This window comes from Thunnus maccoyii, chromosome 5 (assembly GCF_910596095.1).
Source record: "Thunnus maccoyii chromosome 5, fThuMac1.1, whole genome shotgun sequence".
In the NCBI taxonomy this organism is placed as follows: Eukaryota; Metazoa; Chordata; class Actinopteri; order Scombriformes; family Scombridae; genus Thunnus; species Thunnus maccoyii.
The window spans coordinates 15,173,089-15,199,383 of record NC_056537.1 but is presented as its reverse complement, the minus strand read 5'-3'; the positions used below and the strand labels follow the sequence as shown (position 1 = coordinate 15,199,383).

The 26,295-nt window shown below is 37.5% G+C and overlaps 1 protein-coding gene across 1 annotated transcript; it reads right to left on the bottom strand.

Moving 5' to 3' along the window:
• Nucleotides 1–131: 131 nt before the first annotated feature.
• LOC121897337 (mucin-2-like) lies at nucleotides 132–26,295 on the bottom strand. Its single transcript, XM_042411741.1, has 45 exons — nucleotides 26,039–26,295; nucleotides 25,798–25,912; nucleotides 25,012–25,102; nucleotides 24,814–24,926; nucleotides 24,517–24,730; nucleotides 24,286–24,411; nucleotides 23,346–23,463; nucleotides 23,113–23,251; nucleotides 21,899–22,003; nucleotides 21,685–21,757; nucleotides 21,414–21,551; nucleotides 21,146–21,310; nucleotides 20,965–21,059; nucleotides 20,747–20,873; nucleotides 20,391–20,646; nucleotides 19,287–19,336; nucleotides 19,075–19,175; nucleotides 18,821–18,972; nucleotides 18,571–18,709; nucleotides 18,386–18,493; nucleotides 18,092–18,271; nucleotides 17,769–18,008; nucleotides 17,464–17,620; nucleotides 17,149–17,277; nucleotides 16,784–16,934; nucleotides 16,433–16,476; nucleotides 10,209–16,277; nucleotides 9,789–10,018; nucleotides 8,570–8,741; nucleotides 8,195–8,439; nucleotides 7,851–8,034; nucleotides 7,486–7,690; nucleotides 7,207–7,385; nucleotides 7,033–7,102; nucleotides 6,613–6,752; nucleotides 6,494–6,525; nucleotides 6,228–6,396; nucleotides 4,580–4,678; nucleotides 4,422–4,462; nucleotides 3,787–3,909; nucleotides 2,964–3,065; nucleotides 2,714–2,842; nucleotides 2,110–2,149; nucleotides 1,221–1,344; nucleotides 132–1,092 (listed from the first exon to the last, which is right to left on the bottom strand). The coding sequence occupies exons 1-45, from the start codon at nucleotides 26,293–26,295 to the stop codon at nucleotides 921–923; spliced, it is 12,108 nt and encodes a 4,035-aa protein (XP_042267675.1). The 3' UTR covers nucleotides 132–920.

Genomic DNA, 26,295 nt, shown 5'->3' with positions numbered 1-26,295 from the left:
TGTTATATTAATAGCATAATCATAAAATAATACATGAAATGATGAATATAAAATTGTAGATGATGGTACAAAATCTCCTTAAGAAATACACATGACATTAAAAAAACAAGAACACATGATCATCAGTAAATCTGTGCATTTTAATGACAACGAAGAAATTCAGATTTGACAGACGTTTGACACTTCAGATAGTTTGGATTATATTCTTACACTCTTTCCTCAATCACTAGGATATATTCATCAAATTATGAGACAATTTATATTGATGGAATGGTTAGAAATAATGACCACTAATAGTTTAAAATTAAAATCCATGTTTTATGTTTTACCACAAATATATTTCTCATGTCCAATGCAAAAGAAAGTCTACTGAAAGTATTGCTACAACGTATTGTATATCTGAACCCATTCTTGTGTCTTTTATCTTTCAAGTCAGTAAAAGGAAGCGAAACACCCTCTAAGGCTGAAAACACCACATGGAGATTAATAGAGATTGTAAAAAGGAACCACCCCTTCAAAAGCTAAAAGAGTCACCATGACACCAATATGTGCTGTTGAAGTAATGACGGCTATTGTGAAAGTTCAAAGGGCCAATTCCCAGAGGTGAAGGAAACATTTTATCACCATTTAGCACTATGGACAAAACCATGCAGGTCTAATATCTCAAAGTATGAAACATTTCAGACCATGATGTTTAACTAATTTGGAATATGGGACTGCTGATAAATCTCAGCCTTAATGTAACAGCTAATACACTAAAGATGTGCCTCTGGTGGTCTTCACATATTGAGTCTTGACTCTCCTAATTTTTAGAGTGGAGTGGAATTGTTAAAGATTATAAAAGTATATTTGACAGAATTTCAGTTCAATAAAGCTTATTTTTCATTTTGTTTGCCTCTCATAATGTTTGAACATTAGTCCTAGGTGCTCTTTTTACATTCGGCGACTTGGCAACCACACTTGTCAACTGAAATGTAGGAGTGTTTTATCTTTGTGCCATCAGAGCAGATCATCTCCACCTCCTTCTTGCTGGTGGCCATTTCTTGACAGCATGAGCATGAATGCATCAAATTGTTGCTCTCCGCAGAATACCTGTAAATAAAGACAGTTTCAGACAGGATTTCCATCAGTCACGGGCTGTACAATGTAAACAAACACTTCTCCCAAAAATGACTAAAAGTGATTTTAGCTGGACTGAGAATCTTTGTTATAAATCTCACATTGAGGACGACGCTCCACAGGACCCCTCGCAGGCTGTGATTTCCACTGGCACAACTGACTTGCAGTTCTTTGTCTGCAGATAGGTGGTGTTTGTGTGCTTTTGACAGTTGTAACGAGGAGTACCTGTGAATAAAACATTAAAATATTTTTTTTATCTTGTTGCAACAATTACATATTGCACACAAATGCAGGTAAGTGACAATTTCAGTAGCCAAATAAAACTGGCCACTGAAATAACTGGATGGGTAGATGTTGGAAGATTTAGCCTTTCTTATAAATATATATTCTGGTCTTAATTTTACATTTAATGATTAGTTGGTCAATTGCTCGGTTGATCTAAAGAAAATTAATCATCAACAATTTTGATAATCAATTAATCATTTCTAGCAGAAAAGCAGTTAATAAAATGTGAGGATTTGTTGCTTTTTCTGTTTTATAGCATTGTGAATTGAATATTTGGGGGTTTTAGACTGTTGGTCTGACAAAAGAAGGGATTTGAAGACAACATGTCAGTCTCTGTAATTTACAGTATGATTGGCATTTTTTGCTATTTACTTACATTTCATAGACTTAAAGCTTAATCCCAAAAAATATTGACAGATTAATCAATTATAAAAATAATTATGCATTGCAGTCCCACTGCAGACATTTTATGTTTTTATCACTCTAAAATCATGCTAAGAGTAGCAGGGGATAACAGTACACTTTAAGTGTGAGGTAAAAGTGCTCACTTGTAAGTGAAATCATTCAAATTAAGAAACCTTTTCTTTTTCTTTTACAAGTTGTGAATGAGGCTCATAATGCTCTTTTTATGCATAACTCCATTTTCAAGAATAGATAACTGAACATGTTGTCTAATTTGTACGTATCTTATCGACTAATACTTACAGGTTTTGCAACAGCCGTTCATGTCACTTTGTTCAGTACCCTGTAATATAAACAATATGGGATGTCAGAATTTAGATACACAACACAAAGTCACATATGAGTCACTTGTAAAACTGGTGCTTTTGCTCAAGGCGATATGATATGATATAATATTTCCTCTTCACTATGTATTTGTGTATTTCAGCACATTTGGTGTATTGCACCATAAACATTAACAACCATTTACAGTAACCATAGTATTAATAATTTCAGCCCATTTACGAATACATTTATTTGTATTTAGCTTACAGTGCAATGTCAGTGTATTTAAGACCAATTGTTTGAACATGAATTTGTCTAATTAATTAATTAGCCTGAATCAAACGTCTAATATCCTGAAGGTAAGTGATCCTTGCAAAAATGTTACACATTGCATTAGCAGAGATAACAAAACTAACCCCATATAATTTTCATTTATGTCTGATAGATGTAAATTTTAAGCCTTAAAACTGTTACAGATGCAGTTTGGATGCAAAGTGCACTGCAACATAAACCAGCGTCAGTTCAGATATTTAGCTGCCAGAAATAAGAATTTATGCTCCTTTCAGGACTGAATTATACTCACAGGAACGCAGTTGTCTGGATCAAAGTGAGGGCACTTTGTTACATTTACAGAGACAATAAGGTCATCCTTCACCTTTTGGCAGTCATACTTGGTACAGTTGTCATTTGGTGGCGACCAAGACTGAGAAGGCTATTAGAAGAGTAGAAGAGGTCAATCAGTGAACATAAACGATTCTGAGTAATAACACAGTTTAATATTACAGGAGCTTGTGACCCTGATTCTAAAGGTGTTTCTGTTACACTTTACTTACCTCAATAATTATTGGAGAAGTGAGGCCTGGGAGCTCAAGAATACATTTTGTCCTTTTACATGTTCCACAACATTGTCCAGGTTGATTTACATACTCATAGCCCTATTTAAAAACAAAACACAAATCAATATGGTCTGCAGCTTTAGAGATCAATTTAATTTAATTCATACATAATTAGTAATTAGTAGAATGTACAATATTTCACCCTTGAGGGTGTTATCTAGTGATATCCTTAATTTATTCCCCCGAGCAAATTGAGGTGAATGAAATTTATAGTTTGTGGTGCTCAAAACACTGAAAATTCCCATTTAATTCAACAGCAAAATAAATTTCCAGTGATATTGTCCTTGATACCATGATAACTACAGGATACACTGTTTTAATAAGAACTATTTATTCAATAGAAGAAATTTTATTCACCTCTCTTATGTTCGGATGGTGGCATAAGACAGATGCCTAGATACTAGATAATGACTAGACTAGATAATCCTATAGATACATGAGAAATTATCTTTTTCATATTTCTTTAAGCACGGGTATGTTTCCAGTCAATACCAGCATTTAAGGCTGCATCCTTTCACGTTCAAGCCTATCAACATGTGCAGATAAAGAACAATAATATATCAACAGCTGCTGCTGTGCAGGTCAAAAGTACGTTTTTATAGATTTTTAAACTATGAAACATATAGAATGTGCTGTCATATTATATATTTTTCTAAAATAATTGCACTGAATTCAGCACTTTACCGTTCACTATATTTAACTAAACTATTCAATACTTAAAAAAAATGGTTATACTTTCAATATTGCCATGTAAAAGTACCTCTGGACAATGAATGATGCAGTCTATCACATGACACTGAATGATGTTCAACTTGGTGTCTGGATCTTGAGCTTCAGTACAGTGGCATGTTTCACATGGACTTTTGGGAAAAGTCATATTTGGCTGTAAAAGAACATAAAAGTCATTACATGAGGGTATAAATCTGCCCTTTTTAATAGCTTCTACTAAGAATACAGTAGTAGTTAAGTAGTATGGCAATAAAATGTGAACCATTTTGTATAAATATCAATAAATAAAAACTCTTATGTATTTTTACCACAAATATATTTTATATATTTATAAGAATGGTGAGGAATTGTGAGCTATATTCAACCTAAAAAATGATTGATGACCTAACTTAAATCAGAGATTGCAGAGTTTTAGGAGTATTAACACATTATGAATATTAAAACTCTTTCTTTTTTCTGTCTAAATACTTTTATGACTCTGAATTATGGAAGAGTTTGTACAAAAAGGACTAAACTGTAATTCCTTATGTTTCTATTTGCTATGCATAGAAATGTCTTAAAATTAAAGCTATTATTCTACATTTTGTCATCTGGAATCCAACACTTTAACAAGCAAATACACTTAATAGAAAACATGTGAAATATATACAGTATATTGCTGCTTACCCTGTATTCAGTTTCATTGAAGACACAGACGCCTTTGGGTACTAGATAATAAAAATGTAAACACATATGATCAATTAAAGGCTAAAATGCTTAGTTTCTAGTCTTTCACACACTAGTACTAGAAGTAAATGTAACTGAACACTGTACACAGAGCTTACCACATGAGGGGCAGCAACTATCATTTGAGACTTGGATCTCCAACTCAAATCCCAGTTTGCACTTCTGTTTCAGCACAGAACAGCTTTTTTTGTCACATTCTGTTGGTTGAATTGAAATGAAACGAAGATTACCAAAAAAAAAAAGTTAGATACAGTAACTGAAATGATTTAGAATTGAATTATAACTCCTGATGAATAGCTTGCTTAATATATGTCACATAACTTCAAAAATGAATGAGTTTCTTCATTGTGAAAAAAGTCAGAATAAATGGCATGAACACCATTTTTCATCGAGAAATGGTTAAGCGTGGACCACTGGTTCACTGAATTATACAGTATAATAGAATGTAAAGTTCTAGCTTTAATTAATTCCAAATATATACAGAAAACAAAACTAACAACCCTTAAAAATAACTGCAAATAATCTAATTGCAGAATTGGAAAAATGAAAAAATACTGACACTCATCATTTTTTTTGTTTGCTTTGTACATCGCCATGTTTTTTAAAATTATTTATTTATTTATTTATTTAAAGCGCCAAACCCTAATGTGGATATTTCATTTACTTATTCTGTATTTTTCCATTTTTTATTTTACATGTATGTAGTCTTTGCATGTAATTATAAAATCCTCCGTTATTGCACGTTGCTTATTCAATCACAGCATGTCACAGCTTACCACAACATTAAATTAGTATTAATAATGATTACAGATGATATACAGGTGATATGCACAGCTAAAGTATTTCTGTCTGTAATCATGTGCCTATTCAACATGTCTCTCTTGCATATCTGAATTCATGGTAAAGGAATACTTCAGAATATTAGTAATTTGATGTATGTATACTGTATGCTTCTGCTTTCCATGTTTTAATTAGTGCCTAATAATGTAGTATTATGTGTCGTCTTGTTTACTGCATATTTCTATTATTATTATCTATTATTATTTATTGCTTTGCATGCGGTGTATTGTATCATTCAATTAGCACCTTACAATGTAGGATATTGGCGTCCTTCATGATATTTTTACTGATATTAATATTCTTTTTTTCTTATTGTTCTGAATGCTTATAAACAATTTCAATAACTTAAATTTAATCTTTTAGGGTGAAATATTACATAGTCACCCTTAAAGATGAATAATGTGCACTGTTCCTATTAAATTAATGAATAAATAGATAAAATTAGCATCGTACTTCCATTAAGTTGAGACAGAGAGAGACAAAAAAAATTGATACAGCACAGGCCGCCATATCCTGACTTTATGTCCCTCAAATGGGTCAAACTCCAAAATGCAGCTCACTAATGAGACCCACCCGGTAAACACCTATGTCTTTAAACTCTGCACCCGCTGATTTGTAATGCTGTCTTTTTGCAAGGCTTTCAGTTGAAATTCTTGTAAAAGTCTTTTTAGTCAAACTGAGATAACACTGTCAGGTATATTTTCTCTGGCTTTAGAGCTACAGAAGACATTATTCAAGTATTTTCACAGGCTAAGTAGTACTCCCAATGACTAGTAAACTGATCTTTGTATGTAAAATCATTGGAGTGCCACTTAAATCATCTTTTTAAAAAATTGTTGCTATTGTATTGTACCTGTCTCTGTTACAACACTACGTTAGCCGATGTAGGCATGTGGAAACACTTACCACATGTCAGTCTCTCACAGCAGTCCACTGTGTGGTTCACCAACACCTCACCTTCCTTGTTACAGGTTATGGGTTCTTGAGTGGGACATGCGAGAGGCTCACACTGAACACTCAGTGTGTCCTCATCACAAACACACTGCTTACAGCCACTCCGCCAAGTGTCACCAAGCTGTTTGAGTGATGAAACAGAGTTAATGTCACAACAACAACAACAACAAAACATATGAATAACGTGAATGATGAAATTAATGTATTGTTGCATTTACCTGTTTAGGTTGGCCATCAGGTCCAGTGCAACCTTTAACAAGAAAAACAATCAGTATACCTTTATATTTATTTATTCACAAATAATACGATTTTGCTTCACTACAGAAAATGATCTTACAGGAGGAGACACAGAGGTCGGAGTTTGAACTGAACAAGGTCATCCCCTCTGGGCAGAAACATCCCTCCATAAATGCAGTACAGACACGGTCCTGGTTTCTTTTTTCTCCCTGGCATTTTTGTGTATACTTCTCATTGTATCTATGTATGAAAGGAATTGATGGTAAAAAACACACACACATAATTATTTCATAAATACAATGATAAATGTTGTTTGTAATGCAGTGCATACACCAAATATTACACTGCTTGAATAAGACTTTTTATGCTTTCATTTAAACTTATATCATGGAAACTATGTAATACTCGTAGTGGAAACAGCGGCTTGCTTTATATGGCTATATGGCGAAATTTTCTTTAGAATTTCAAACTGCTATTATTTAATTGCTGATATTCATAAAAAGAACGAAAGAGTGATTACCGTGCATTGCAAGTTGGTATAACAATTGGTCCACAAGGCTTGTAGACTTTATTTTCTGGACATTTATGCTCTACAATAAGAGAAAGTGGATTTACACATCAAATTGATGAAAGACGGAATTTTGATATCTAGAAGTAACATTGCTTGCATTCCACTAAAACAGAGCCCTCTTACCGCATTGTCCATTTGTAGCGTTCCTCCAGTCTACACAGACAGACGCTTCAGTGCACATCATGGCATACGCCTCCATACTGGAACAACCCACACTGGGATCCTTCATGTGGCAAACATCAAATTTACAGGCCTCATAAACGTTTTGTGGTGGAATTACTTTGTGGCATTCCTCAAACACCCTTAGTGTACAAATCAAAACAAAGCAGGCTGTTAATCCAAGTGATACTGGAGAATTAACTGACATTATATTGTATTCATGTTTACACTCCAAATTCTTACTTGCTTATCAAAACTTCACAAATATCAGGTTTGCAAGGTGTTGATGTTGGTGTTGGTTTTGGTGAAGGAGGAGGAGGAGGAGGCTTCTCACAATATGGCTTCTTCTTATCTGGTACATGCCACTGATGTGCCATCTCAGAGCAAGAGGGATGAATCTGGCCAGTTGGTAATCTGCAGTCATTTTTTCTATAATTGTCACAGGTACCTAGTGACAGCAAATGCCTGTTACAATCCACGTTACCTCACACAGAACATTCACGGGCACTTCCATATTAAGTCTATATATTTTTATCTATTAACATAACGTGCAGCTTCATCTGATGTTCGAGAAGTTTATTCTAACAGCAAATTGATTATCAGCTCACCACATTGTCCCTCTGTGTTGTTGTGGAAAAGGGAATACGGCAAGTCAACACTGAATAAAAGCCCTTTGAACATCACAACTGCTTCAATTTCTGGGATTCTCAGAAGCAGCTCAATTGCAGTACTTGTGATGATGAAGTCATTATTAGAGTAGGTTGGAAATATGCGTTTGCCGTTGACGAACACCTAAACAAGTAGAACATTAGTGAGAATCCTGAGAAGGCCTCAGGTTTCTTCATATTTACTGTACATAACACAACACAAAACAACAGATTATCATTGCATACTATTTACATAAATTCAAGTAGAATAATTTAAATAAGTTACGAGAGTTTGTGCAATTTACCATGTTCACTGTCTTTGGGATCCTCTCCTGTGTAAGAATAACTTCATAGTTTTTGTAGTACACAATCAAGGCATTAGCACAGGTCACAGTTCCAGAGGCATCACAGTTTTCGTTGTCAATAAGGACCTTAAAATTGTGTCGAGGAATGATCTCTTTGACCAGGACATAGGTGCAGTTTTTCTGGAAGCTGTAATATTGGCCATCAAATGTCACATAATGAGGATCTCCCCAGCCAGAGCAAACACCTGTAAAAATTAGATAATGTCATTGAGTGTTACACCAAAGAAAACAGTATATTGTATACAGTATAATTTGCATGTATATATTTAAGATGTTGCTTGAATATGACTTTTTTATGCTTTCATTTAAACTTACATTTGCACTCATAGTGGAAACAGCAGCCTGCTTTATCATAAACCTTAACTGCAGGTTGCCTATTTTCACATTTAGGTATGGGTCCTGGGTAACATGGCACATGTTCTTTCATTACTTTTCCATCAACACATGTTTCATTGGCACAGTTGTCTAAACTCCAGGTCTCACCATCCTGTGAAGGACAAAATTACACTTTTAGCAATCTGCTACTGTAAAAAAAGAACATTTCTATGTTTATAGAACATTTATAACATATGAGCTAGTGGAAGAATTTGTTTCATGGACATGTGTATATGATTGCGGAAACAAGGAAATTATTTTATTAACTGTACATATAATGCCAAGTTGATATATACACTCATCCTCATGATGAAATATTTTAATAGTATTTGATATTTATTGTGTTGTTTATTGATTTGTTTATTTATTATTATTTCTATCTTTCAGTTTGTCTGGTTTTGCATGTTGTGAGGTGGTGTTACAGTATGTTGGAATGTCGTTTTATGTCTGTTAATAGGGTGTGATGGGATTGAACCCCAGGAAGAATAGCCCAAAGGGACACCTATAATTCATATAAAATGATACAATAATTGACCTTTGTTCCAATATTCTGCAACTACAACTACTACAACTACTGCAATTTTAAGATTTCAAGATATATGACAACACTGCCTTCTTGCTTTGAAAAATAATTTGTATCTTATATGTTTTTTCTCTCAGAACACTTCAAATTTCCAAACTAATTCTGATGTGTCAAATCACACTCACACTGTAGGTGCACACCTTAAACTCAGATTAAAGGTTAGCACAGATAAAGTTTTCCCCTTCAGCAGATGAATGTGAAAACAGCCTTCTAGTATCAAACTTCACACATACATCAATCTGCACAGTGAAAGTCAAACATCCAAGTGAAGTAACAATAACTGCAGTTTTGAGGGGAGAAGGGGTTTATATCTGACAATATAAAAGCTTCCTGTTTCATCCCATACTAGTGTAGACATTCCCCAGGGAGGCATGTCAGTGTGAAAATCAATGAACAAGCAGCCATTAAATGAATCAGTGATACCATGTTGATGATATTGACAACTCAAAAGAACAATGCAAGTTTTAAAAGTGCATTGAAAGGCACTGAAAACTTCCTTCCCTTCCTCCAAGGCTATCTTACAAACATATTATCTGTTCCTTCAAAATATACGTTCGTATAGTTAAATTCAAATACCTTTCTAGGTGGTGTGAGATATGAACAGTCTTTTGGGGGTTTCACAGTGGATACTGTAGTTGTGCTGGTTGTTGAGCCAATTGTGCCAGATTTTGTGGTGGTGGTTGTGGCAGGGGTTGGTGGAGTAGTAGAGTGACATGGTCTGGCCAGCTTCTCAACATGGCATGTCGAATTGCAATATGCAGTGAAACACCAGCCTGCTCCATCAGTCTTATTGTACATGAAACTACCTACATGAGGACAAAATCAAGGCAGTAAGAGCAAAATGACCAGTGACATGAGAAAATCAAGACAAAAACAATTTAGACAGCCAGTTGTGATCAGATATGCCAGGCTGCATTTTAAGGAGAGGTATAACTATGATCTAAAAGTTATAACGATAATATGAACAAAAACTGATGACAAAATCACACTGCTTACCAGGAGAGAAAGTCTGATCCAAGTACTTGCAGAAACATTCAACTGGGGTTGAAGACTGAAGAGTTGAAGGCGATGAAGTTGTGGTTTCGAGAGTTAGTGAGGTGGGCTTTTCTGTGGTTTCTTCTAGGGTAGTTGGCTTTCCTTTGGCTGTGGCAGCAGTAGTCCTGAGCCTTTCTGTTGTGGTAAACATTTTGGTGGTTGAGGTGGACAATACTGTAAATGTGGTGGGGGATATGATTGGTGTTTTGGTAACTGTAGTTGTTACCACTGACTTTTCTGTAGTTGCAAGGGTGGTGGGTGTTTCTGTGACTGTGGTTTCAGTGGGCTTTTCTGTGGCTGTTGTGTTAATGATGGAGGGCTTTTGGGTGACTGTTGTTGCTGATGGTCTTGAATTCGTAACTACTTTGTGTGTTGTCATGGTAATCTTCTTTGTGGTTGTGGGTTTTTCTGTAACTGTAGTTGGTATGGCTGATTTTTCTGTGATTGTGGTAGGTTTTTCTGTGGTTGTGGTGGCAGTAGTGCTGGATTTTTGTGAAACTGTGATTGGTGTGGTTGATTGTTCAGTGATTGTGGTTGTTGTGGTTGGTTTTTCTGTGCTCATTGTTAGGGTTGTAGCAGGAGTTGACTCACACACATATGTGCAACATTTGACTCGTATTTCATAGTCATGACAAACAGGTGGTACACCTTGGTCTTTGTTATGACAGATCAGTCCATCTGTTGGGTTGCATGTTACTTTTTGACCCAGATCATTCAAAGATATATCTTTGTATTGTTTCGCTCTACATTCTATTTCCAGAGGCTTTCTGCAAACACTCAGATCTGGATTAGTAATGTTTTCTAGGGATTCATACTCTCCACCATCTGGGGTATTGTCAGGGTAATGATTGTTGATCCAACCTGACCAGTTACAAACAAAGCAGTTAGGTGTTGTGGTTCCTGGAGTGGATTTTTCAGTGATTATTTCTGTTGTTGTGGGTTTTTCCGTGATTGTGGTACGTGTGGCTGGCTTTTCTGTGGTTGAGCTTGTTGGCTTTTTTGTAATTGTGGTGGCTCCCCTTTCTGTTGTTGCTGTGATGATGGTCTCTTTTGTAGTTTCTGTGATTTTTGTTGTGGTGCCAGGCTGTTCTGTGGTTGTAGTTGATATGGATGATTTTTCTGTGATTGTGGTAGGTTTTTCTGTGGTTGTGGTGGCAGTAGTGCTGGATTTTTGTGAAACTGTGGTTGGTGTGGTTGATTGTTCAGTGATTGTGGTTGTTGTGGTTGGTTTTTCTGTGCTCATTGTTAGGGTTGTAGCAGGGGTTGACTTACACACATATGTGCAACATTTGACTCGTATTTCATAGTCATGACAAACAGGTGGTACACCTTGGTCTTTGTTATGACAGATCAGTCCATCTGTTGGGTTGCATGTTACTTTTTGACCCAGATCATTCAAAGATATATCTTTGTATTGTTTCGCTCTACATTCTATTTCCAGAGGCTTTCTGCAAACACTCAGATCTGGATTAGTAATGTTTTCTAGGGATTCATACTCTCCACCATCTGGGGTATTGTCAGGGTAATGATTGTTGATCCAACCTGACCAGTTACAAACAAAGCAGTTAGGTGTTGTGGTTCCTGGAGTGGATTTTTCAGTGATTGTTTCTGTTGTTGTGGGTTTTTCCGTGATTGTGGTACGTGTGGCTGGCTTTTCTGTGGTTGAGCTTGTTGGCTTTTTTGTAATTGTGGTGGCTCCCCTTTCTGTTGTTGCTGTAATGATGGTCTCTTTTGTAGTTTCTGTGATTTTTGTTGTGGTGCCAGGCTGTTCTGTGGTTGTAGTTGGTATGGCTGATTTTTCTGTGATTGTGGTAGGTTTTTCTGTGGTTGTGGTGGCAGTAGTGCTGGATTTTTGTGAAACTGTGGTTGGTGTGGTTGATTGTTCAGTGATTGTGGTTGTTGTGGTTGGTTTTTCTGTGCTCATTGTTAGGGTTGTAGCAGGGGTTGACTCACACACATATGTGCAACATTTGACTCGTATTTCATAGTCATGACAAACAGGTGGTACACCTTGGTCTTTGTTATGACAGATCAGTCCATCTGTTGGGTTGCATGTTACTTTTTGACCCAGATCATTCAAAGATATATCTTTGTATTGTTTCGCTCTACATTCTATTTCCAGAGGCTTTCTGCAAACACTCAGATCTGGATTAGTAATGTTTTCTAGGGATTCATACTCTCCACCATCTGGGGTATTGTCAGGGTAATGATTGTTGATCCAACCTGACCAGTTACAAACAAAGCAGTTAGGTGTTGTGGTTCCTGGAGTGGATTTTTCAGTGATTGTTTCTGTTGTTGTGGGTTTTTCCGTGATTGTGGTACGTGTGGCTGGCTTTTCTGTGGTTGAGCTTGTTGGCTTTTTTGTAATTGTGGTGGCTCCCCTTTCTGTTGTTGCTGTGATGATGGTCTCTTTTGTAGTTTCTGTGATTTTTGTTGTGGTGCCAGGCTGTTCTGTGGTTGTAGTTGGTATGGCTGATTTTTCTGTGATTGTGGTAGGTTTTTCTGTGGTTGTGGTGGCAGTAGTGCTGGATTTTTGTGAAACTGTGATTGGTGTGGTTGATTGTTCAGTGATTGTGGTTGTTGTGGTTGGTTTTTCTGTGCTCATTGTTAGGGTTGTAGCAGGGGTTGACTCACACACATATGTGCAACATTTGACTCGTATTTCATAGTCATGACAAACAGGTGGTACACCTTGGTCTTTGTTATGACAGATCAGTCCATCTGTTGGGTTGCATGTTACTTTTTGACCCAGATCATTCAAAGATATATCTTTGTATTGTTTCGCTCTACATTCTATTTCCAGAGGCTTTCTGCAAAAACTCAGATCTGGATTAGTAATGTTTTCTAGGGATTCATACTCTCCACCATCTGGGGTATTGTCAGGGTAATGATTGTTGATCCAACCTGACCAGTTACAAACAAAGCAGTTAGGTGTTGTGGTTCCTGGAGTGGATTTTTCAGTGATTGTTTCTGTTGTTGTGGGTTTTTCCGTGATTGTGGTACGTGTGGCTGGCTTTTCTGTGGTTGAGCTTGTTGGCTTTTTTGTAATTGTGGTGGCACCCCTTTCTGTTGTTGCTGTGATGATGGTCTCTTTTGTAGTTTCTGTGATTTTTGTTGTGGTGCCAGGCTGTTCTGTGGTTGTAGTTGGTATGGCTGATTTTTCTGTGATTGTAGTAGGTTTTTCTGTGGTTGTGGTGGCAGTAGTGCTGGATTTTTGTGAAACTGTGGTTGGTGTGGTTGATTGTTCAGTGATTGTGGTTGTTGTGGTTGGTTTTTCTGTGCTCATTGTTAGGGTTGTAGCAGGGGTTGACTCACACACATATGTGCAACATTTGACTCGTATTTCATAGTCATGACAAACAGGTGGTACACCTTGGTCTTTGTTATGACAGATCAGTCCATCTGTTGGGTTGCATGTTACTTTTTGACCCAGATCATTCAAAGATATATCTTTGTATTGTTTCGCTCTACATTCTATTTCCAGAGGCTTTCTGCAAAAACTCAGATCTGGATTAGTAATGTTTTCTAGGGATTCATACTCTCCACCATCTGGGGTATTGTCAGGGTAATGATTGTTGATCCAACCTGACCAGTTACAAACAAAGCAGTTAGGTGTTGTGGTTCCTGGAGTGGATTTTTCAGTGATTGTTTCTGTTGTTGTGGGTTTTTCCGTGATTGTGGTACGTGTGGCTGGCTTTTCTGTGGTTGAGCTTATTGGCTTTTTTGTAATTGTGGTGGCTCCCCTTTCTGTTGTTGCTGTGATGATGGTCTCTTTTGTAGTTTCTGTGATTTTTGTTGTGGTGCCAGGCTGTTCTGTGGTTGTAGTTGGTATGGCTGATTTTTCTGTGATTGTGGTAGGTTTTTCTGTGGTTGTGGTGGCAGTAGTGCTGGATTTTTGTGAAACTGTGGTTGGTGTGGTTGATTGTTCAGTGATTGTGGTTGTTGTGGTTGGTTTTTCTGTGCTCATTGTTAGGGTTGTAGCAGGGGTTGACTCACACACATATGTGCAACATTTGACTCGTATTTCATAGTCATAACAAAAAGGTGGTACACCTTGGTCTTTGTTATGACAGATCAGTCCATCTGTTGGGTTGCATGTTACTTTTTGACCCAGATCATTCAAAGATATATCTTTGTATTGTTTCGCTCTACATTCTATTTCCAGAGGCTTTCTGCAAACACTCAGATTTGGATTAGTAATGTTTTCTAGGGATTCATACTCTCCACCATCTGGGGTATTGTCAGGGTAATGATTGTTGATCCAACCTGACCAGTTACAAACAAAGCAGTTAGGTGTTGTGGTTCCTGGGGTGGATTTTTCAGTGATTATTTCTGTTGTTGTGGGTTTTTCTGTGATTGTGGTTTGTGTAGTTGGCTTTTCTGTGGTTGCAAGGGTGGTGGGTGTTTCTGTGACTGTGGTTTCAGTGGGCTTTTCTGTGGCTGTTGTGTTAATGATTGAGGGCTTTTGGGTGACTGTTGTTGCTGATGGTCTTGAATTCGTAACTACTTTGTGTGTTGTCATGGTAATCTTCTTTGTGGTTGTGGGTTTTTCTGTAACTGTAGTTGGTATGGCTGATTTTTCTGTGATTGTGGTAGGTTTTTCTGTGGTTGTGGTGGCAGTAGTGCTGGATTTTTGTGAAACTGTGATTGGTGTGGTTGATTGTTCAGTGATTGTGGTTGGTTTTTCTGTGCTCATTGTTAGGGTTGTAGCAGGAGTTGACTCACACACATATGTGCAACATTTGACTCGTATTTCATAGTCATGACAAACAGGTGGTACACCTTGGTCTTTGTTATGACAGATCAGTCCATCTGTTGGGTTGCATGTTACTTTTTGACCCAGATCATTCAAAGATATATCTTTGTATTGTTTCGCTCTACATTCTATTTCCAGAGGCTTTCTGCAAACACTCAGATCTGGATTAGTAATGTTTTCTAGGGATTCATACTCTCCACCATCTGGGGTATTGTCAGGGTAATGATTGTTGATCCAACCTGACCAGTTACAAACAAAGCAGTTAGGTGTTGTGGTTCCTGGGGTGGATTTTTCAGTGATTATTTCTGTTGTTGTGGGTTTTTCCATGATTGTGGTTCGTGTGGTTGGCTTTTCTGTGGTTGAGCTTGTTGGCTTCTTTGTAATTGTGGTGGCTCCCCTTTCTGTTGTTGCTGTGATGATGGTCTCTTTTGTAGTTTCTGTGATTTTTGTTGTGGTGCCAGGCTGTTCTGTGGTTGTAGTTGGTATGGCTGATTTTTCTGTGATTGTGGTAGGTTTTTCTGTGGTTGTGGTGGCAGTAGTGCTGGATTTTTGTGAAACTGTGGTTGGTGTGGTTGATTGTTCAGTGATTGTGGTTGTTGTGGTTGGTTTTTCTGTGCTCATTGTTAGGGTTGTAGCAGGGGTTGACTCACACACATATGTGCAACATTTGACTCGTATTTCATAGTCATGACAAACAGGTGGTACACCTTGGTCTTTGTTATGACAGATCAGTCCATCTGTTGGGTTGCATGTTACTTTTTGACCCAGATCATTCAAAGATATATCTTTGTATTGTTTCGCTCTACATTCTATTTCCAGAGGCTTTCTGCAAACACTCAGATCTGGATTAGTAATGTTTTCTAGGGATTCATACTCTCCACCATCCGGGGTATTGTCAGGGTAATGATTGTTGATCCAACCTGACCACTCACAAACAAAGCAGGTGATTGTTGTTGAGGGGATGGTGGTTGTGGGTGAAGGCAATGAGGAAGATGGCACTGCTGTTGTTGTAAAAACTGTTGTTGAGAGTGTCTGAATTGTTGTAACTGCCTTAGTTGAAATGCTTGGAGTAATAGTTTGAGTTGTTGTAAAAACAAAGACTGTTGTAGTAGTTGGTATCTCGGTTGTTGTAGTTGTAGGGCAAGGCTTGACATTTCTGTCAATATTTCCATTTTTTCCACAAACAGCAGTTATACAGGTTCCATCTCCATCATGTGTGTCATAGACTGTTTCTCCATATTTGTATATACGTCCTCCATATAAACAAGTGCAAGCTGTAAAAGAGAGACAGTACATTACATGAATCTGTATTGTTTTACCAGATCCTTACAATTGTGTATTCATGGAATCTGTGTAAGTTATGATAATTTTGTTAGTGACTAACAATCACACTAATAGTCATGACCATAATGTTGTGTTTCACACTCACCTTGGACATCAGAGGTGCACTCCTTCTCTGTCGAAGAGCAGTAACTGAAAGGCAATTAAAGAAGGTAAGTTTATCTTAAAAATATCCACAAACACAATGTATATACATTTAATGCCATATGTTATTGTTTATTTTGTTACATGTATCTGTATTTCTGTATATGTATATGTATATGTATAAGGATAGCTAATGCCCCATTAAAATTGTTTTAGAATACTTTATAAATAAACAACATGATTGTATGATATAAGTATACAGTATTTCATCATATCAGTTTTTGTAAAAACAATATAAAGGTGATGATTAACTTTTGCACCAGCTGCAGCATTAGGAAGATGGAATGTTCCCTACCACTTTTGACAGTTTCTGTTTGGAGTCATTATCTCTCCTTCATCATAATGCTTCCCTTCATCATCATAGCAGCCACATTCCTCCTTTGACACGCACTTCATGGTAACTTCTTCCAAATACGATTGTTCAGGTGGGCAACTTGGATAGCAGCCTTAAAAAATTAAATGCTACTGTAAATCGCAAAACTAACACAAACATGAAGTCTCCTCTAAACCATGTGACTAACTCTTGAGTGGTGAAAATAGATGAAAAATCAGTAACACATCAGGCAAGGACAACTGTGTTTAGCTTATGTCTGTTCAGTCGGTCTTTACTAGAAAAAGTACAATAAAATAAACAATCAATCAATTTATGGTTATTTGTACCTTCTAATGCTGGAATTTGATTGTAGCATCTTCCTGAGGGATTCCTGCATGTTTTCATGCATGGTTTTCCACAAGGCTCATAGTGCCATTCACACTCTCCATCAGGGTTGTAAAAATCACAGAATAGAGCTAATGGAACAAAACAGAGGAATATTAAAAAGATACAAAAACCTTACTTAATCATATATGTAATCTTCATAATAAAACAAGTCAAGCTTTGTTTGTAAACTCGCTGATGTTCACAGATTACAATAATCAGTATACACTGTGTTTTTTAGGTTTATCTCCTTATAGAAACACCAATTAAAGACTCACGGCAGATTGTGGGAGTTCTCCATTTCACACAGGCTCCAGCCTCATTACAGACTGCTGCGTAGGCTGCTACAGCGGAGCAGAAACATTCGCAATCTCCTCCTGTATTGCAGGCACATGTGTCTCTCACACAGGTATCATAATAGTTTTGGGGATCCACCTTGTTGAAAGAAGCCATTATAAATGCAAGTAGGGGCTGAATTATTCTCTGCTAACTAATTATATAGAATTCATTGTTTAGACAGTTGACAAATTGCTATGATTTTGTTTGAGATTACATGCCATATAATATTGCTTGCCAGTTTTACCTTCGAATGGCAGGCAGCAAACACTTTACTCTTGATAATGCTGCAGTGTTTCACTGCCCACGCCTGCCTGTGGGAGTACAGGCTGCAGGGATTGTTTACTGCTTTTGCGTTAGGGCAGGTAGGGGACACTTTCCAGCTGTTTCCAAACTCAAGGGCTTCAACCACAACTTCTTTGTTTCTGGTGGTGAAATCGTTCTTGATATTTCCATCGTAATTCCCACACAGACCACAGACTTTGCCCTTGAGTAAAATGACATGAAGTTATTTTTAAAATGCCAACCATATGAATTAGTATATAACTAACTGTATGTCTGCTCACATACCTTGAATGCAGAGCTGAGTTTGATCATGATTGTTGTCTTTTTATTCCAAATGAGAACAAGACCATTACTTGCCTCAATGACAAGATATATACCAACAGTGTGAACCTTATAGGGTATGTCTATCCCATTGGTTTGTTTGATAACTCTGACACTCTCCTCTGAAAGAGCAATTTCATTGTTCTGAAAATAAAACAAAACAAAACAAAACAAAATATGCTCATTTGTAAACACCACCCAAAGTTATTTTCAGCATTTTAAAAATGTATTTAAATTGCATATAGTAGTGTTATGTACCCCTAAGTAGAGCTTGATAGCAGTGGAGCAGATGCTTTCAGTTGTTCCACATGGGATACGCTCAGTCAGGACCCTGAAGGTGCCACTTTTATCATCCCCACAGTAATCCTACAAGATATTGATGTCAGTATTACAAGATTTACTTTAGTCAAAGCACAAAGACTAAACATAAGTATGTGTGATACCTGAGTGAAGACGTAGCCACAGTCCCCAGTGAAGGAGAATTTCTTTTCATCAAAAGTGATGTAATGCCCTTCTCCATATATTGTACAGGTTCGATCACACTGATGATCTGTACATTCCCATTTTCTGCTTTTGCAAGTGCTATGATTCGAAACAATACATTTATATAAAATTACATATCCCCAATTCAAAAAGGACACAAAAAATGTGAACTGACACAACGCTACATTGCAGTAGTATAACAGGGCTCACCAGGTATTGCAGTCCACAGTGATCGTCTGTCCAGACTTATAGGATTCTCCATTATATGTGCAGGGACAGTGTTCCTTCTCAATACAGCCTCCTTTACCATCTGACAAAAGGCCATCAGGACACACACAGCCGGAGATACACTGTGCACTGACCTATACAGTGTAACAGCAATGCATTTAATATATGATTCTGCTGCTTTTGTATACATGTATAGAATATTCAACAGGAATTATTAAACCGTGTCTCAATCTTACACATTCTGTGTCCAGTGTCTGGCAGCTTTTTTGGCAATCTGATCCCTTTTCACCTGGCTTTGCACTTGAGCAGTCGAAGAAAACCATTGGATTGGCGCATGCTGGTGACAATGATAGTGTGTTACAAAGGACACCACTGTATGCTTTGAATTGCTCATACTGTGCTTTGCTATAAAATTAATACTATGACAAGCTGAGTGCTTTGTACCTACATTCATTTATGTGGCCGCCTGAACAGCTTATTTTTCCACGATGGCAGTAGCTGAAATGCACAGAAAGACAGTCAAGGTGGTCAAAGGAAGGAAAAGCATTTTCCTGTTATTTCTTGCTAGTTTCTGCTTTATATCTTGCTAAAACATGAACTATCTAGGGCCAAGGTCCACAACGGGTCTAGCCTGAGGATCCACAATTCGTCTTAGTAAATAATGATCCATGTGTAGGCTAACTTGATACCTCCAACATCTTCACTGCTTATCGTGTTCAGGGTTGCAGAGTCCTGGAGACTATCCTAGCACACATTAAATGAGATGCAGTGAGCACCTGGAAAGTTCACCTGTCTATCACACATACAGACTGACAACCACATTCACATGGCCAGTTTAGAGCCTCAAATTCACCAAAACTGGCTTTGGAGTATGGGATGAAATCCTGAGCCCTGAGAGGAAACCCACAAAACACAAAATACTTAAACTCCACACGGAATCAACTGGCTGGTTACTCGACCCAGAACCTTTTGCTGTGCTAACTGCTGAGCAACTATCCCATACCTTCAAAATGTTAATAAGCCTGATAATAAGAACAAAGCAATAAAACTGTTGCTGAAAAAATAAGAAGACAAGAAGAAAAAGGAAAAGCAGAAGACCAGTACTTCACTGCTTAGAACATACTGAGGGTTTTTTTCTTTTCTGTCACCGCTGAGATTAAAACCAAATTTCATATATTTCATGTCATACTTGTGTTTGGCCATTTTGTGGGATGACCCAGGTTCTTTCCCATCTATGTTATTAGCAGAGAGGAGTGCAGTAAGACCACAACAATGTGCAAGGTGGGCATCAGTAAGCTACTTGTATAGTAAAGCTTTATGTTGTACTACTACTTTCCCCCTGTGTATGGAAACAGTACTTTAAAATAAAAACACTATGCTGGAAATTTGCTACACTTCAAAGTTAAGTTTTTTGACAAATTTACCCACAATGCAGGCTATTTGCTTCACTGACCGTGACCCAGAACTTAGAAACCACTGATATAAGATATTTTTTGTCCAGTTAAAAACAAATGTTCTTCAGTAATTTTTCTGTAAATATTGAAATCCTCACCAAGTTTTTCCATTGACCTTGATGAAATGCCCGGGGTGCACCACCATGTCTCCCATATAGCAGGAGCACTGTGTGGCTGACACACACTTTCCCTTCTCATTTAGGTAAGTTCCTTCAGCACAGCCGCAGCCATCAAACAAGACTAATTCAGCCTCACACGTGAAGTCTGACTGACTAAGAGAGCGACAGGTGCGACCACAGCTTGTCATCTGGTAGTCATACACCAAAGTAGGAGGGCAGTCAGTTGTGTATTTCTCTGTTGAAACAAAACACACCTCACTTACGGCCGTGTTTAAATAAGATTCATAAATACTGATTTTATTAATTTCCCCCCTTTTTTTTTCGGAATAACTTACTGCACATTTTCTCCCTCCATCCAATCAGTGAGACACCGGCAGCAGCACATGCATGGGCATAGGAGGAGATGGCAGCACACATGCACTCCTCACTGTTTTCACAGGCACACGTGTCATAAATGCAAGACTGTGGAGAGAAAAAGCAACAAGCTAAATGTGTAGTTGAATTGTGAGGTTTTTAAACATGAACATATGAGTGAATGCAAAAAAATGCTTACATCTTGATAGTCTTGTGGGTCTATTTCAGAATGGCATGGGGCAAAAATGTCTTTTGTGTCTGACAGCAGGGAACACCAGTGATTGGCATATTTCTCTACAAAAACAAATTAATATGTTAGGTGGTAGGTTGCCGTGAAGAATGACACATATGGAGCATAATGTCTGTAACAATTAACCTACCCTTGTCTACACTCAAAATGCAGGGGTCCCCAAGTATGTTTGTCACATCAGGACAGCTTGTTTTGGTCTTCCATGTGTTGCCAAATGTAACAGCTGTTCCCTCAATCAATCCATTTGTGGTTCTGAAGTCATCAGCTTCAACATCATTAAAATCTCCGCAAAGGCCTGGATAAAGATAATAAAATTTGATGGAACACGCAATAAAACACTCACTGAAATGGTGGATATATTGTATTATAATCAAAAGCGCTAAAGAATGAAAACACACCACTGAGTTTTCCCTTATTGGAGACACTGGCTTTTATGTAAACCTGCATAATGGGTGTGAGCTGAATCTCAAGATGAAGCCCGTAGGTGGTATGGATAACAATGTAAAATGTTGATGGGCTGAAGATGGTTATGCCATCTGTGGGGGAAAAACATATTCACATTGAATTGACTGTTGAATTAACACACCAATGATGTTATACATTGAGCAAACTCAATTATGTGTCATGATTTCACAGGTGAATGAATACCAAAAAGAACCAGCCACTCACCAATGAAAAGAGGCAGTTGAGACATCAGTTTGTTAACAAAAACCTGTCCATCAGCTGCAACTACAATCATCTGCTATTGGAAAAATGACAAAATGACTTGTTAAAACATCAGGAATCATGTTTATATCCTTTCTAACAAATATGGAAATATATTTTCGGGAGATAATCCTATAAATATGTTTTAGGAGGGAACCATAATATATCGTAATTTTACCTTGTATTTTGGAAGTAGTAGAGTGACTGCAGTCAGGCAAGTTGATTTTTCTGACTTTTCACATTGGACCAGGTCACCCAGAACACTGAAAGTCCCATTACCTTCCTAAAGTCGAGAAGATAAAAATGCATTTGATTACAAACTGTTTGCTCATTTAAAAGTATTGCAATTTTGTGTGTGAATTAAAGGATATGTTAGGTTCACATTTTTTCAAACAATACCAACAAGTCCTCCAGTTTAAACAACAAAAGCTGAATTTTCAAAAAATGATTCTCATCCCTGAGGCAGGTGGTTAGCAAAACACTGAGGTTTGGGTTAAAATGATGACTTCCTTAATTTTAGGTTACAACAACAATCATGTAGTCAAGGTTAGGGGACAATCGTTGTCATAGTTTTTAAAAAACAATGTTTACTCTGGTAGTGTAGGCAGAAATCACAGTGTGGATAGGCACAGAGAAAATCAGTTGGGCCTAGCCCATCCAAGACCAGTCTGGCTTGTCAGATAATTGAAACATTCACTGGATGATCGAGCAAAAAAGGAACCCTTCTGAATGGACCCAGGCCCATCCACAGCCAAATTATTCATGGCAAGGAACATCGATCACCTGTGTTAAAGTCCAATGTTCTGTTGACTCATCCATCCACCCTGACTGCCTCCTTACGTGGACTTTGACACTATATATTAACATCATCTGATTTCCTTCTTTGCTCCTGTAATAATCACTATGACCACTAGAGAGCTTCTGTCACTTGAATGTTCTGTCACTTTTTTTTGGGGGGGGGGGGGGGGGGACAGTCTCAACAATACTCACATGCCCATGTGTACCCTGCAACTGTTTTTGCTCCCTGTAATCATTCCTCCTGTTTAAACTGGCCATTCAAAGATACCCTCCAAACATGCTTACAAAGTATGTGTGATGGGGGACAAAATCCCCAGTCATCCTGTGCAAAAATGCATCCATAAGTTTATCTGAATATAGCTTCATATTAGTCTCATAAAAATGTTTGTATATACAGTATATTTGCACTGAATGAAGACTGTGGATTTTGTCCCCACTGGAAATGTATTACATAAGGATCTTAACTGCCAGTATTAATAGGAGGAATGATTACAGCCAGAAAAAACTGTTTAAATGTAAATATGAGCACCTGACTGTTGTTTTAGGACAGACTTGAAAAATTGTGAACCAACCCTTTAACTCTGAATACCTCACCCTTGAGAGAACATAAGAGCATTCTCCGTGGAAAGTGTATGTTTTATCATCATAGGTGGAGATGTGGGAGCCACCCAGTATGGAGCAGGTACCGGGACAGCCCTTATCCTTACAGTCCCACTGACCATGTTTACAGGTGCTGTCAACAGAGTTTATTCAGTTCAATTGAGCTGACCGCTTCAAATACACATGTTGTTAATGTGAAATTATATTGAAGATTGTGTAGTTATTACCATTCTCGACATGCCCTTGAGTAGGTTTCCCCAGCTTGGTATGGCTTGTCATTGTGTACGCAGGAGCACTGGCCAACAGGAACACACCCACGTTTTGTGATGTCATCAAAGACAGTCCCTTGTGAGAAGCATAATGAAATGATTAGCCTTAAGCCCACAGTAAACTGCTCTACACAATGCAAAACTTGTAGCCATACATGTGTGGGTGGTGCAGGGACTTTTTTTTTTTAAAATTTCACTACCAGAGTTGTCCAAATGTTGGGGGAGAAAAAATCATGAGGGAAAAAGTCTTTGCTTTCTTGATTATTAAATGGTGCACGCAAATGAACAAGATGATAATATTTAACGATATTTTTTGATAATCATGTATTAACATATGTGTAAGGGATGTCAGAGATAAGAAAACAGTGTTGAACCTTGAATCTTGCTGCATTTAATCCAAACACCTCATTTAGATTTCATTGTCCATTATGTGACAATTTTCACTGTTAATTTTGTGCTGCATTAGACTACACAGTGTTACTGTACAGTATATGTACACCTAACTGATAGCAGCTAAAGCTACGTCCAATGTAGCATCACAACTCTATAAAGAGTGTCATTCATTACATTTGTCCTTGTCCTTGAGGAGATAACTTAAATATATTGATATGAAGTAATTAATTTGGTATTCCTAGACAACTTAATACCTAACCAGTGTGCTAGCCTGCTGCTAAAACTGTAACTTCAGTTTCTGTTGTTACAATAACTTACAAGTATTTCAAGTAATTTGAGAGCATGAAATACTAAATCTGCACACCAATCGTGAAAGTCAAGAGCACAAATCAAGTAATTCAAGAGCATGAATTACCAATCAATATAGAATAATTTAAAAAAATCTAACATCTGCTGGCCTCCGTACAAATGTCATCTAAATTGGTTTTAAAATCAGGAAACTTACCAGATGGACAAAAGCATCCATCCACGCAGTGATCCCCACACACTTGGCTTCTCTGGGGGTTGCTGCAGGTGTCAGTACATGGACTAGCGCATTCCCTGTACTCCAAGTTCAGTGGGCATGTTTTACCTATTCCACACAAAAAAATACGATTTAGAGACAGTGATTCTGATAAATAACTACAGAGACAACATCAAAGCTCAAACTTGCACATTTTCTTGTTCCTGTACCTACCACACAGTTGCTCGGTCTTCCATTGCTGTGGCTTTCCGCCTGCGTGAGCGCATTCACGGGAGTACTCTGATATGGTCGAACACAAGCATGAAGAAATGCTGCTGTTACAATTGCACAGGTCCTTCATACAGGCTTTGATGAAGGAGTCAGTATCAATTAGGTCTTTACAGCTGAGGAATGCAGGTCCTGACAGAAGGTGCTCACATAGGTCTCTCTGTGGGTCAAAGTATATAATGTATTTAAGTTGAATCTATGTGTTGTATATAAAATTATTTGAAGCCAGTGTATTTTACACACCTGATTCGGACAGGTCTGTGTGGCTGGAGGGGACATGTCCTCACAGATTTCAGTAGGACCATTGACTTTCCAGACCTCCCCAAAATATTCAGTAGTTATAGAATCCCCTGTTCCTAGAGGAAAAAGAGGTTTTAGGAAATGTGAATACTGTCATTGTGTAGGCTGTTTTAAGTTTTTTGTATTAAGCATCTTATTTACCTGTTTTGATTAACTCATCATCATGCTGGACTCCGTTGAAGTCACCACACAGTCCACATGTTTGATTCTTGAATTTTGCATCTAGCTCAACCTTAAAATCAGGTGAAAATTCGGTTTGAATAAAGTGCAGTAATGAAGAAGAAATGTCTTCATTACAACATGCTCAAAACACCTTGGAAAACGTCATCTACTGAGGACCGTGTGATTTGGCCAAACACTCCATTACAAGCAAGTAGTTGGACTTTGAATGACGATAGACAACTCATAGAATGAACAGTAAAACTGAAATGTATGCTCTTAGTTTCAATAATGAATATTGTTTTTTAGTCATTGGAGCTACTTTCTTTTTCTGCTCTTGTTGAGGGCCAGTGGTTGTGAATTGTTCTCTTTAACATTTTGTATTTTCAACACCACCTCTAGTACTACTAACTCTGGTAGTATTTGGTCCTGTTTTATAGACTTTTTCATAAACACAATGTGTTAGGTTCAAACAGGAAAAAAGGCCTGTATAATTAATTAATAATAATTAATAATGTGTCAATTAAGACGCTGAACCTTTCACAATTGCTTACCTTTGATTTTAAATGGATTAATCAGTGTAAGACTGACACATAATGCAATTCTCTAATCTCTTGAATAGTGGTCAAACTAAATATACTATAAATATTTGCACAACTCAGTGGCCTTTATGTATCAGTTATTAAAACAATAATAAAAATCAGTGTCTTTTATCGATTATAGTACAATCAGGTCATATGATAACAAGTTGAATGTGAATATACATACCCAGAAAGAGTCGTCTTCATTCCACAAGATGACCAAACCCAGCTTTGCCACGATTTTAACAAAAGAGACAGATCTTTCAATTGTAATGCCAATGTGGTTGTATGGTATGGAGACCCTAGAGGGAGAAAAATATCACAATACGATGATAAGACATTAAGCACGACTGCAACAAGAACATCAGTATTGATGAAAAGTTATCAAAAATAGTCTCACAATAACTATGACTGAGCTACATACTCACAGTTTATCATCAACTTTGATGGAAGAGTTGGTCAATTCCACCACGACCCCATCCAGTCTCATAGAGATCCTCTTAATGCACGTGACCCCATTTATCTCCTGCCGTTGGAGCTGGATATTGAAATCCTCATAGCTGCACTTACAATGGGATGCAAGGATGTAGTTGCAAGCAGAGGGAAGCTGGAAGAAATCTCCATCGAAAGTCTTAAAATGGTAGTTTCCCCATGTACTGCACAGCTGGTTGTGAGAGGATTTCAT